At 35.3% G+C, this 15,026-nt stretch overlaps 1 protein-coding gene across 1 annotated transcript in view; it reads right to left on the minus strand.

Annotated features, from left to right (window-relative positions):
* Window positions 1–15,026, minus strand: part of LOC126744772 (nephrin) — a 737,132-nt gene that overhangs the window by 202,058 nt on the left and 520,048 nt on the right. The window contains exon 4 of the mRNA XM_050452323.1: window positions 6,831–7,145. Coding sequence (XP_050308280.1) covers window positions 6,831–7,145 — 315 coding nt within the window. The remainder of the gene's footprint in view (window positions 1–6,830; window positions 7,146–15,026) is intronic.

Consider the following 15,026-nt stretch of genomic DNA (forward strand, 5'->3'; position numbering starts at 1 on the left):
AACTAATACACAATATCCCCAGAAAACTAATGTTTGGGCTGGCATAATTGGCAGGCAAGTTATAGGGCCCATATTCTTCAATGATACTTTAACTGGGGAAAGATATCTAAGATTTCTTGAATATGAACTAGTTCCAGTCTTACGTGCCTTATATCCGAGTCAGTTCGATCCAGATTTGTATGATGAAAGAATCTGGATGCAACAAGATGGTGCTCTCCCACATTATGCCTATAATGTACGCCAGTATTTAGATGACAATTTTCCAAACAGATGGATTGGTAGAAGGGGTGCAATCGAGTGGCCGGCACGTTCTCCCGATCTCACCCCACTTGATTTTTTTTTGTGGGGACATTTAAAAAGTCAAATTTATATGAGCAAACCAGGAAACCTAAACGAACTCAAAGAACGTATTAGGCAAGAAATCCGACAAATATCTCCAGGAGTGTCAGAAACGAATTTCATTATCGTCTTGGGCTTTGCCAACAAGTAAATGGTGCTCATTTTGAGCATCTTACACATTAAACGCAACTTTTAATAATTTAATGGTTTTTTTTTCGTATTTCTCCTTTAGATAATCACAAAAGTAAATAGGGCAATTTAATCAGGAAAAGGGGCTCTTTTCAATGAGAGTTTAAAAAAAGTGGCTTTCCATTTGAAAAAAAAAGTTTGGGTTAATTTGGATCCCCCCTGTAGGTGAAAAAATACAAAAACTATCTTGAAATGTGAAAAAAAAATAAACAAAAATCGACGGGTCTCAGGAATTTTGCGAGATAAATTTTGTTAGTTTTAACTGAATTTATTCCAGTTAAAGTCACCACACTGTATATAGAATAGGGTGTCCCTGTATAACATACCTTCATAAATTTAATTTCTTTTTGTTTGAAAGCAAAAAAGTTATAGAGTTTCTCTTTATCCTGAGCTTGCCGATATTTTTCAATATGCAGAGTGTTTTTCTAATATTGCAACAAAATTCAGGTCTTTTGGATAATAGCAAAAAAAAATCTTACGACATCTATCCTAAACGTCTTAAATTTTGAACTACTAAGTGATAAAGTTGTTAGAAAAAAATTTAATAATAATTGTAAGACGTGTGTTTCTTTTACTTATTATATTTTATCTGGTTTTTGTCGACCATCAAAAATGAATAAAAAAAGGCAAAAATAACCAACGGAAATGTTAAGAGCAGACATGTAAAGATAAGGACGATCTGTGAGAATCTTTGAGAATCGTGTAAAAAAGGTCACTTCGGAGAAAATTATAATGTGTGGGAATGTTGGTATTTACAAGTTCTCAAAAACATAGGCGATCACGACAGATGTTTACCAGGATTCTTTTAAGAGATATTTCTAATATGATCCTTTTTAGAATTCAGTTACGGTAATTTTACTCGAAAACAGTCGTGCAGCGGTGCCCACTTGTTCTCCCGTAACTTTTCGCTAGTTTTGGGGTTAGTGCCTAGTTGTCAAATTACAAAGGTGAGAGTTTTCACTGAGCAGTGTTTTACCTTATGCTTTTCCCATTATTTTAATCTTTATTAGTATAAAGAAAGTAGTACCTAAATTGGTACGTAAAACAACGCTCGCTAGTGCGAGTAGGTGCGTGGCACTAGTGCAATCCAGAGTGTTGAAGCACCTGGGATTATTTTGTAGACTGTGTAATTGGCGATTACATCAGTGTGTTGTTTTGTGGAGTGTTTGCTAGCACTATTCCATCAACTCGATTTCTATTGCTGGACATCAGATTTTGATCTGCCTGGATTGGAGAATAAATCTTCTAAGGCTGCTAATTTCTAAACAAGTTCTACTGATGTTTATAATTTGAAAGATGTTAGTCTTATTAATAGCTTTATGGTATTGTGTACAGGTGCTATAAACCTGAAATGGCCTTGTGTAAACGTATTTTACTTTTATTTAACAAGAACAATAACTAGGGTAAAATATTTGCTTACAGGTACCTTTTACTTTTTTGGTTTGTAGTATCCTATCATCTCATATCAATGATCGAATCTTGACGTAAGCAATACATATTCATTCTGTCTTCTTACTCGTTCCAAATATACACCACAAGTTACTGTAAGTACACTTATCGTTTTGCTACTGTTTAAAAGTTTACTGCTTACAAGTTTATTGTTGTAATACATCCTGACAAGATGTTATACATTTATTAAAATGAAATAAAAATAACTGGAAGTAATATAATACGCCCTCTCAAGAATTTAGGCAAATTTTCAGAATTAGGATTACCAATTAAAATAAAATGGGTGTATATTTTTCATAAGTGACGAGAAAGTTTATTTCAATGAATTTAAACTCTTATAAACCTTATCCACGATGTCAAAATATTTCCTACCTCTTTTGCACTGACTAAACGATTGGGGTGAATATATTGAGGCCAGCACTCGATTACCTGAAGGATGAGAATATTTCATTCCTCGTAACGTTATATCTATCAAAAACAGCCAAACTGCAGTTGTGCCATGTGTTAATTTATCCAACAAAGAAATTTTATTTCAGAAGGATTTGGTTCTAGTAAGAGGAGTAAGGTGCCTCGAAGATAAACCCGCTACCAAGCCAGTAATGAAAGTGACCCAAATAAAGTTACATCATTACCAATAGAGGACATTCATGTAGGAGCAGTCTCCGATAACCTTTAAGCAAACTTATATCAAATGCTCAATGATTATAGGGACTGTTTTGCATGTCGATCGCCAAACTCGGCGGCTCTACCTCTGCACCTATGAAGATTACTTTGAGCGATAACAAACCATTTAGTTATCAACCATACAGGATGGCAAGATCAGAACAAGAGGTTGTCAAAACCATTGTTGACGAACTTTTGGATAGTGACATTATACAAGAATCCAAATCTGAATATTCTTCACCTGTGTTATTCGTGAAAAAGAAAAATGGGGAGCAAAGACTGTGCATCAATTATAGGAAGTTGAATTCCATGACAGTCAAAGAAAATCAACCACTATCCCAAATTGATGATAAGATATGCACGCCGAAAACTTTTTCATAACCTTAGATCTTAAGTCAGGTTACCATCAAGTACCAATTGAAGACCCCTCAAAGCGATTCACAGCCTTATCACACCTGAAGGGCATTATGAATTTAATAGGGTACCTTTTGGTTTAACAAATGCCCCTCGAGTTTTCCAACGGCTAATGATGAAGATCCTAAGACCAATTAGCCCCAACTCAGCCCTGTATCTAGATGACGTTTTGAAAATTGCTGCGATAGCAGGAGCGGCCCTAAACAAACTAAGAGAAGCCTGAGAAATATTTCGAAATAAAGGTATTGCACTAAAACTAAATAAATGTTCATTTCTACAAACCACCGTCACATACCTGGGTTTTGAAATAGCCAAGGTAAAATAAGGCCAGGGACTGATAAAATATGTTTAGTTCAAGAGTTTCCCACACCGACTAATATTCATAACATTAGATAATTTTTTGGTCTTACTGGGTAGTAGAGAAATATGCATTAATAGCCAAACCATTAACCATGCTTACCAAAAAAAACTGTTCAATGGAAATAGGGACAAATTGAGACCGAGGCATTTAAGAGACTACGTGATGCTCTTACTACAAGCCTTATCCTAAAACTCTTTGATCCCAAAGCACCAACCGAAGTTTTTTGAATTGGACTAGCAGGTATATTACTGCAGCGCGGCGATAATAAGCGTCTACACCTTGTTGCCTAGTATAGTCGCCAAATTTCCGACAGCGAACAAAACTACCACTCGTACGAACTCAAAACTTTTGCCTTCGTGGAAACCTTAAAAAAGTTTTGCACTTATGTTGGGTATATCGTTTACCGTTATAACTGACTGCAATTCTTTAAAAGCCACTAGCAAGAAAAAGCAGTTAATACCCAGAGTTGCTAGGTGGTGGCTAGAATTACAGGAGTTTACCTTCGACGTCCAATACTGACCAGGTGATCGAATGAAATATGTGGATGCCTTAAGTCGAAATCCGTGCGAATGTAAAGCAAATATTTCAAAATCCAATACTATTTTACGTATTAAGGAAGCTGATTGGGTTTTATCGGGGCAGCCGGATGACACAAAGGACATTCGCAATATCTTGCTAAAACCCCCACAGACCGAATACGAAAAACACATTTATAAAAACTATTGTTTAAGGGACAGCCGTGTATCGTATAACAGTCAAAGGTATTTTATGGATTGTACCAAAGGGGATGAGGCAAAGAATACTTAAAGCTTCACATGACGATTTTGGGCATTTCGGAGTAGAAAGAACGCCACATGGCCTAAGCGAACATTATTGGTTCCCCAAAATGAGAAAATATTTAGAGAAATATATTGCCTGTTGCATACCATGCCTATACAATAAACGGAACTGTGGAAGGAAAGAGGGCTTTTTACACCCCATTCCGAAAAGAGTCCAGCCGTTGCGCACGTTTCACGGCGATCACTCGGACCATTGCCAAAGTCAGAAAGTAGTTGGAATTGACGGCTTTACTAAATTATCGTTTATGAGAGCGGCTAAGAATACGAAAACCAAATATGTAATCGACTACTTTAAAGATATATTTGCAACATATGGAGTGCCACAAGTTCTTATATCGGATCAGGAAAGTTCCTTTACCTCCAAAACTCTTCAGGTATTTTGTCAACAAAATAATGTCGGGCATATCATAAACGCAGTTGCAACACCGGGAGCAAAGTGTTCAAGTGGAGCGGTTAAATAACACCATTTTAGCAGCCTATTGCCATCCGTTCCCGAAGAAGAACTTGGGATGTACAGGTTCATATGGTTTCATATACAGGTAATAAGCCAATTGGCAAAACACCTAGTCAGTTAAAGTACGGATGCGTTACTGCTGGATCAGGTGCGTGAGATCCCAGAAATCTAAAACAATTTAACAGCTTTAAGGGACGAAGCAGCAGGAAAAATAAATTCGGTAAGCAAAAACGACATTACGATAAAAAACGTAAGAGGCCTAAAAACTATAAAGAAGGTGACTTGGTAATTATCATGAAGCAGGTGGCACCCACGGGTTCCAGCAGTAAGCTCGTTCCAACTTATAGTGGGCCAATGGTAGTTAAAGTTTCCAGCAGGAAGCCAGTTCCAACTTATAGTGGGCCAATGGTAGTTAAAGGCGTTTTACCGAACGACAGGTATGTCGTTCAAGATATGAATAATTCTCGCCGTATCTTATGATTTTCAAGGTACGAAAATACTATAGCTGTTGATCGCATGCGACCATGGTGTGTACCGGGAGGTATGTCATCCGATGACACGGATTATGAAAGTGGTGGTAAAGATGGAGTGCCCTTGTCGTCGGGTGAGGAAGACTACACCCCGACTAACCAACAAGTAGCTATCTCGGGACGAGATCATTGCAGGATGGCCTATTGTAAGACGAAAGTATATTTTACTTATTAATTTTACTCGAAAACAGTCGCGCAGCTGTGTCCACTTGTTTTCCCGTAGCTTTTCTCTAGTGTTGTGGTTAGTGCCTTTATTGAACCATTTATAGCTGTCAAATTACAAATGTGAGAGTTTTCACTAAGCAATGTTTTACCTTATGTTTTTCCAATTATTTTAATCATTATCAGTATAAAGAAAGTAGTACTTAAATGCGCATCTTTTTCTACTAACTGTAGTGGCCTGATACCCTGATACGTAAGACCACGCTAGCTAGTGTAAGTAGGTGCGTGGCACTAGTGCCACCTAGAGTGTTGTGGCACCTGGGCACAATTATTTTGTAGACTGTGTAATTGGCCATTACATCAGTGTGTTGTTTTGTGGAATGTTTGCTAGCACTTTCCCATCAACTCAATTTCTAATGCTGGACATCAGGTTTTGTTCTGCCTAAATTGGAGAACAGCTCTTTAACAAGGTCTACTGATGTCTATAATTTGAAGGATGTTAGTCTTATTGTTAGTTTTATGGTATTGTGTATAGGTGCTATCAACCTGAAATAGCCTTGCGTAAACGTATTTTACTTTTATTTAACAATCATAATAACTAGGGTAAAATATTTGCTCACAGGTATCTTTTGCTTTTAAGGTATGTAGTATCGTATCATCTTATATTAATGATCTCGAATTTTGACGTAAGCAATACCTCTATCATCCTGTCTTCTTACACGTTCCAAATATACACCACAAGTTACTGTAACTACACTTATCATTTTGCTACTCTTTAAAAGTTTACTGTTTACAAGTTTATTGTTGTACTACATCCTGAAAAGATGTTGTACATTTATTAAAATCAAATAGAAATAACAGGAAATAATATAATACGCCCTCACAAGAATTTAGGCCCTGACATAAGACTCTTTTACTACTCACGGATCTTAATTACAATGCATTATTTTTTTTTGTAAATAAGAAAAAAACAACAATTAATAAATACAGTAGTTACTATTAAATAAAAAAAAAATTAAGCAATAAAGTAATGCACCAAAATTATTTTTATTTTGTATAGGAACCTGTACAAAATTAGTCCAAAAGACCAGAAAGATTATAAATGAAATACACAATTCAAAAATATTATTGTTCAATGCCAGCATAAACGTATATGGCGAATTTAACAATTTATATTGTGTATCGAAAAATGCCGCTATTCAGAAAAATATCTACAGGGATATAAAATTTATTAAAGAAAATAATATTTTTTATTAAAATTTGTTAACCTGTATGTAATTCAAAAAATTTTAAGACTTTTAGAACACACGTCCATATAAACTTTTTTCCTTGATTTAATCTAGAAAACACATCCCTAAATTTTATTACAATATGAAAAAAAAACCAGTATATACGTATGAATAAATTGGGATAATATCATATTGACTTACAAATAAGATCCAAGACAACAGCAGCATCCTTGGATTCAGTTAATTTAGTATTTTGAGCTTGACAAGTGAAAATAGCGTCCAAGTCTTTCCTAGATATCGAAGGCCAAGTGAGTTTATTTTCAATAACATCTCCAGCATTATGTTCATAATCATCGTCGACAACAATGCCATTGACGAGCCATTTGACGGTCGGTTTTGGGTGACCACCAACCGCTCTGCATATCAAGATTATATCATCGCCCACTTCATGAGGTCCCACTGTGCCATTTAAATGACGTCCCCATTTGTCCAGGATAATCGGAGGTTCTGGAGGTACTAAAACAAAGAAAGAACTTAAAGAAACATGCTTGCTGATATTTAAATATGTGAAGAAAAAAAATAAATTTTAGTAGAAAAGTCCACGTTTTAAGTATTGCAATCATTCAATTTTGGTTTCCAGAAAAATCCTTCTTAGGCTTATCAATCAGGTTATTTATTATGGATAATGTATTTTTTGGCCGATTTAATTTGTATTTTAATTTCTTTCTACAATAATGTTATATTTCTAACACCAATGAGGTTCTTATATAGGGTTAGCATACCCTGGGTTTAAGACCTCACTAAATATTTTGATATTGACATAGTAAAACTGTGCTAATGTCAGAACTAGTTTCTATTTACATACCTATACTTCTAATTAAAATAAATAAAAACATTTTATACAACCCAACTCAAATACAATCAATACAGAAAAAAATGAAGATGAGAGACAGAAGTAAGAAAATATGTATTCAAAAAACAAGACATAAAAATACTAATTTACAAAAATCGCAAATATATTTGCCGCGTTCTGTGTCCGCACAAGCCTCATGTGACCACATCAAACAGCGTACCCACGACTCGCCCTTGACATCTTCCGAGACATGTCCTTCACAATAAATGCACGTTGCATCTTCGTTTTCAAGAGGAGTTTCGAATTCTTCAATGGCGTTATCTTTATCATCAGGAATAAATATTTGGACATCTTCACTCTCAGAGTCCGACGGTTCAACAATCTTTTTTTGTTTTGAAAGTTTTGGCTGGGACTTCGACTTACTTTTGGAGAGAGTTTTGCCAAAGATTCTGTTTTCCTTTTCCACTAATATTTTTTGTTTGTCCAATAGAAGTTTCTTATTCATCGTATGGAGAAGACTCATAGAATAATTCTATTTCGTATGGAAAAGATTAATAGAGAAAGACTCAAGAATAATTTCAGACTTAGAAGACTTTTTTCCATGATTAGTTACTTTTTTTATAGAAGGGATTGGAGAAATCGCAAAAGGCGACACAAACCTGGGTAATTTTGACAAACTAGGTGAAGTGAAGGCAGAAATATCATCAACATATCTAGAGCATCCGGGTTGGGGATCATTATTGGAACATGGCGGCTCAGTAGATTTAGTATTTTTGTTAATTTGACTTGCTGGACTGGACACGGGAGAGGAACTTTGATGAGGACTTATGATGAGGAAGTATTGCCGTCGGTGAAGTTTTCTTTAAAATCGCTGCATCTTTTAGCTGCTTCAGCTTTCTCAGTAATAAAGTCAGCATCACAAAAAATGTATCTATTAAAGAAGTAAATACCTGTCACTCGAAAACCGTTGATGGCTATTTGTGCAGTTTGTGACTTTAAGGATGCCTTTATCAATAGCTCGGCTATTTCAAAAACAAAAACAGGACGCTGATTAATACGTATCCAATTTCTTACTTCTTCGCTATAGTAGAGCTTAAATGGACCCATAAAACTTTTATCTAAGGGCTGTAATTTATGCGTAGAATGAGGGGGTAGTGACAATATTGAAATGTGATTCTCCCTGGCTATAAGCTAATAAGTTCCAAATTGCCGGTATGGCTGTAATGTCCATACAATATTAATAAAACAGGGTCATCTTGACATGGTTTAACAAATTTTATAAAGTGACGAAACGATTTGGTAAAGAGATTTTGTTGAATCTACCCACTGGAAGGTCCGTCATAAATTGTATCCAGGAGAGCACCACGAATTAACTGGTCATTTTTAGTTTTCCTTGAAAAATTAACATTGGCGGTATGAATTGTCCACCAGCACTCATACACGCAACGAATGTCACAAGTCATCCTCGTTCTGCTGAAGTGATGGCAGCTATCTATCTCTCAGATTATCAAAAAAACGTGATGCGTTTTCTGCATTAAAACCAAAAGCTCTTGCAAAAGACGTTCCAGTTGGCTTTCTCAAGCCAATCAAGCCAGCTTCTTCCTGCTATTTCATTTCTAAAGCTATTCTCACTATTTTTTTCAACTAAATTGTACGCCATAATTCGAATATCTCGTCTAGTGAGACCATAAATTTTGCCTCCATTGCCAGAACGTATTCAACAAGCTCCGTCTCCAGTTGACTACCTAAAACTATTTTTCGTCAGGATCTCCATCGACTTTAGAAAGAGTTTATAAAGTAGATCTTGGTACACAAAATGTTTTTTCTTTCTGCCTACAAGTTAATAAATTGTCTTTAATAGCAGTTATAGCTTTCGTCATATCACTGGTATTTAATTTTCTCATTTTTTCTGAAACGTATTTTTCCTTTGTTCGGGGCATTTTTATCTAAAAAATAACAATCGTGCCATTTTTCACAAGTCTATGATAAATATGGTCTAAATATGGGCCTGGCTCATATTTCAGACAGTTAAGTGGCCCATATTTCAAACATAACCAGAAAAATGTCCACATTTAAACAAAGCATTTTAATGCAATTTTGCGCGAAACTCTGTAGTAAATCTTAAACAGTAACATTTCAAGACCACAGATACCAATTTTTAATTTTAATGACTAAGAAATATTCACGAAAATACAAAATGTTTACACACTTGTATAAATTTGTGTAACCCTCGGAATATCAACCTGTCGATTGCTTTCCTATCCCATCTATGTTTAGACAGCTGACGCGAGAGATTTGTTCGCGGATCAAATACTGTTAATCTACTCTATGTGAAGCTCCGTATCGGTCCGCATTGTTGCCCAATAATAGAGGGGCCCATATTATAAGCATGGCTAATATTCGGATCTTCTCCTCTACTTTATTCTTCCAGGGCGCCTTCTACCAGCCGGCCTTTCGCTATGTCTCTAAAAACAGACCCTATAAATCCCTCTGTCGCCAAACAATACATAGACGACTCACTTAGAAATAAAATTGATAGCGCAATTAAAATTGGTCATTCATGATCATCAATTATCAATACGAATACTAGCACATATCGACTATTGTATACGAGTCGACCAAGAATGATATCAATTTAAGTAATAATATCAATCCAACTTAAAATTTTTCCGTATAAAGGTCGTTGAAAAAGTATAGTATACTACTCGCATGTAATAAGCTATGCACTTGTATGATTTCAACACTCGCCTGCGGCTTGTATCGCAAAGTTCATCCTCGTGATTCATAACTGTAATTACATGCTCATTAAATAATATACTATTTATAAATGATCGAACTGTATTTTCAGAGGAATCACGAAATTTTAAATAATTAGCTTAAAATAATTATTTTTAATTTATTAATAGATATTTTTAACTAAAGTCAAAGTCGTTTATAGTAGTCAGTGACTCATTCTTAGCATTATAGATGCGCCAAGTGAAGTAAGGAAAGAGGGAACTAAATTCAGTGGCGGCAACAATTTCTCTTTAATTATTAATTATTATACCTATTTTTCGACAACTTTATCTGTGTCTCGAAAAGGAATTTATGGGGTGTGCCATATCTATTAAAATGTTTAAAGTTAAGCTGTCATATTGATCCCCTAAAAAAACAAAATATTTTTGTAATCTTGTATATGCTATTAATTAATTTATTATTGTATATGTTAATTAATTCTTTAAAAACTAAAAAAAATAAACCTTTTTGTAGGTTCAATCTTATTCAACTTGAATAAAAAATTATGATATTGGATTGGCAATAACTTAGATTAAACCAATGCTACATACAACTATTTCCGCATATCTATTAAAAAAAAAACAATATGACAACATAGCATGGTAGAGGTGCAGCGCGCGATCGACAGGCATCTGATTGGATCGGTTACTACAACAGCAAAATCATGGCCGTTTTGCGCCGAATAAATTTTTAAACTCATGGGCCTCCAACCCAAATGTGTTCGAGGCGTTGGTGTTTTACGTCATTCTCAGGTTTTTTAGGAGGCGGTCCTCTACGACAAACACAAACGTAGGTATATTTATTATTTGTTTTATGCTACACGTGTTTATGAGACTTTATAAAATTTTAGTTATTTAAATTTTCTGAAAAATTAAAAATAGCACGTCAATGGAGTGGCCATATTTACCTCCCATCTCACCTACACCCTAGCTTCAGATAACTTTGTCGACCTGTAACAAATCTCGGCACAGCAACGTTCATCGAAAAGAAATCGTTGAACGTTGAACGTTGATCGAAAAAAAAATCGATCATTTAGTGTTGCCACCTCTGCACCGTCGTCGATCAATATCAGTCACGAACTTAATAAATATACCTGGACCGCTATGTGGTTAATATATCTATTTATCTATTCTAATGCATGCGGCCACGGAACCGAAACATGACCACTGCCTAGTGGCCGCCATTTTTTTAGTGGTTGTGTCCTTTTAATGTTGGTCACTCTGAACATTTTTAGTGTTGCCAACAAAGAATATAACGGTAATGAAGTTGACGACGCTGACGTTTGACGTGTGACCTGTCACGAAATAAATTAATATTTTTGTCATTGACATTGTATTTAAACCATCATTGGAATTCTAAAATCACGACTCGATATGACTGATTCTAAATAACATTCTCAATTGTGAGTATAGCGTATTGCCTAGTTTTTGGCAATTTGTGAACGACACTTGGGTATATCGTCTGCAACAGGCTATGTATCTTCCTCCTTACTTAATACCTACGTGGATAATGTATCTTTATTTAAACGTATTTGGTTCACTGTTTCTCAAAACCAAAATATTGTGAATTATCTGTCTATGTTCTTTATGATAAAATAATATATAGAGTTGTTAATTTTTACTATATAAACCCTTGCTAATTACAAACCCTCATAAAATCATCTGTATTTTGATTTTTATAGATGGTTGTACTTATTATATTTCAGCCTTGTCTCGTAAATAAGTAGAACAGGTAGTATCTCCGATGGCATCGAGTCTCACACAAATTCAAAGCAAATAAAAAACCCCCCCGGTCCTGCATACCTAAATCCATTGCATACCTTCAGTCTTCGTTTGTGTGTCGAGTCGACCATATGTACCGCTCGCCTTTCGAAATTGTCGATTTTTATTTTGTACCGTGTTACCGTGTTGTTCATTGTTCATTAAATAAATAGCTTAATATGCCTAAGCACAGCCGTAAACGACAACATTCTCGTAGTCGATCTAGAGAACGGAAAAATCGGTGTTTAGAAAAAAGACTGGCCGAAATGCAACGACAATTAGATGAAATTAATAGTCGGGAAAAAAAAAGGCGACGTTTGGAGGGTATGGGGAGCTCTAGAGGCGGTGATGCCGGAGAACCCAGTGCATATTCTTCACCGTATGATTTGTCGCCTCGCCACTCTGTTCGTGAAACAGTTAGGGTGGATGTCCACCAGTTAAATAGTAAGTACCAAATTGTACGTTTTTGGTGACGTACATTTTAAATTGTATGGTTTTGGTAACATACATACTTGTTGTTTTTGGTGACCACATAATATTTTGAGTATATTTTTGGTAACATACTTACCTACATTAATTTGTTGTTTTTGGTGACAATATAATTTAATGTTTAAAGTACCTATGTTTTTGGTAACATAAGTACATAATGTATGTATATATATTTGTTGTTTTTGGTGGCAACAGAATATTTTTAGTGTGTTTTTGTGGACATGCCTGTACCTTTGTTTATTTTTAGTGAAAAAATAAACTTAATTTTAAAATTATGTTTTTGGCAACATATTTTTTGTACAACCTACATGTATTTGTTGTTCGATACATGATATTATGTGTTTTTGATAACACTTTAATATGCTTATTGTTCTGATTCTGTTTTAATACAAATTAGAAATTAACATGTCTCTTTTATTGCTTCAGGTGATTCTGAACAGCAAGAAAATAATCCTCAGCCCCCGATCGTGCAATCAGAGGAAGCAAAAAAAAATCTTTGAGTTCTGAGGTTTTGCAGATACTTGGCGATGAGCCAATAAATAAGACCATCTTAGGACCTCCAATTTATAGGCAGTGTTTTAAGGCAGTAGTCCCTCGCTGGAGTAATATTTTACAGAATGGTTTAAGTGAGGAGAATATTCAAGTTCTTCTCCAAAAACATATAATACCCGAAAATTTTAAGTCTCTGAAAGTACCTCAGTTAAATCACGAGGTTAAGGCAGCCTTAACTGCTCAAATACTCCGCAGAGATGAGCGCCTGGTGCGAAAATAGCAGTTTGTGGCTGCAAGCATATCAGCAATTTCCCAAGCCTTAACTTTGATGCTAGCTGAAGAAGGGGGGGGGGGCAACAACGTATATATGCAATACCTAAGTAATGCTGACCGCCTATTATGTCATCTACACCATCTTGACACCATGACACGCAAAGATCTTATAAATTATTTAGAGCTAAAAGCTGTTTATTTGGTTTTAAAACATTTTGCTGAAAATACTTCAGATTGCAATATATTATTCCGAGTTGGCAATACAACTGTCATGGTTTATATTAATAAGATGGGAAGCGTACAGCACCAATCACTAAATAAATTATCTCGTATTATTTGGCAATGGTGCGAGGGTAAAAATATCTATTTATATGCCAGTTATATAAAGTCTAAAGACAATTTTGAAGCAGATGCACAATCCAGACTTAAATTATCCAAAGAAACCGAATGGGAAATAAGCAACTTAGTGTTTAAAGATATAATATCCACTTTCGGGAAACCAGAAGTTGATCTCTTTGCTTCAAAAATGAACGCTAAATGCAAAAAGCTTGTATCATGGTTGGGAGATTCAGAATGCATAGTGGACGCCTTTACGATAAAATGGAACAAGTTTTTCTTTTATGCTTTTCCACCATTTTCTGTTATTCTTCGTGCTTTGCACAAAATAAAAGAGGAAAAATCTAGAGGAATTGTCGTTGTGCCCTTCTGGACATCCCAGCCATGGTACCCAATTTTTACATCATGATTAGAATCAACACCTTTAGTTTTTGAGGCTGACGAACGTTTACTTTCTTTTAGGAACGTGCCTCATCCACTTTGGCGAAAAATTTTCCTGGTGGTAGGAGTGTTATCCTCCAAGCCCTGAGAGCTGGTTCAGTACCTGAAGAAGCTTTTGAAATTTGCTTGGCCTCCATTACTACCTCTACAATTCAACAATATAATTCAGGTCTTAAACTGTGGTGGCAATTTAGAAAATCTCGAAATATAAATGTTTATTCAGCCTCTGTCCCAGATATTTTAAAATTTTTTCCTACTCAATTTAAAAATGGAGCTACTTATACGTCTTTAAATTCATTTAGAGCAGCTCTTACTCAAATTTTGGGACCAGAATTAACTTCGGATTTTAGAATTAAGAGGTTTTTTAAAGGGGTCCATAGTTTAAGACCTACTGCTCCCAGATACAATTACACAGGGGACCCCTGTATTGTTTTGACATATGTTAAATCTATGTCTAATGAAACATTAAGCCTTCAAGACCTCACATATAAATTAGCAATCCTTATTGCCTTGGCTACTGGTCAAAGAGTACAGACTTTAGCCAACATAGAAGTTGAAAATATTATTATAGATGAAAACAAAGTTGAGGTTAAAATACCTAAAAAACTTAAAACTTCAGCCAAAGGTCGCATTCGAACTACTCTTCTTTTGCCTTTCTTTAATCAAGATAAGAAAATTTGTCCAGCTAGAACCTTAATTGAGTATTTAAATAAAACCAAGAATTTAAGACAGACGTCAAAACATATTTTTATTACCGTTAAGAAACCTCATAGAGATGTCACTTCTCAAACAATTTCTAGATGGTTAAAGGTGATTCTAAAGAAGAGTGGGTTGGATACGAACCAATTCACAGCTCATAGTACTCGCCATGCTGCAACGTCTGCAGCTGCGCGAAAGGGAGTATCTTATGACTCTATTTGCAGCTGGCTGGTCGGAGAAATCCTCTGTTTTTGCCAATCATTATAACAGACCTTTGCT

This window comes from Anthonomus grandis, chromosome 14, assembly GCF_022605725.1.
Source record: "Anthonomus grandis grandis chromosome 14, icAntGran1.3, whole genome shotgun sequence".
In the NCBI taxonomy this organism is placed as follows: domain Eukaryota; kingdom Metazoa; phylum Arthropoda; class Insecta; order Coleoptera; family Curculionidae; genus Anthonomus; species Anthonomus grandis.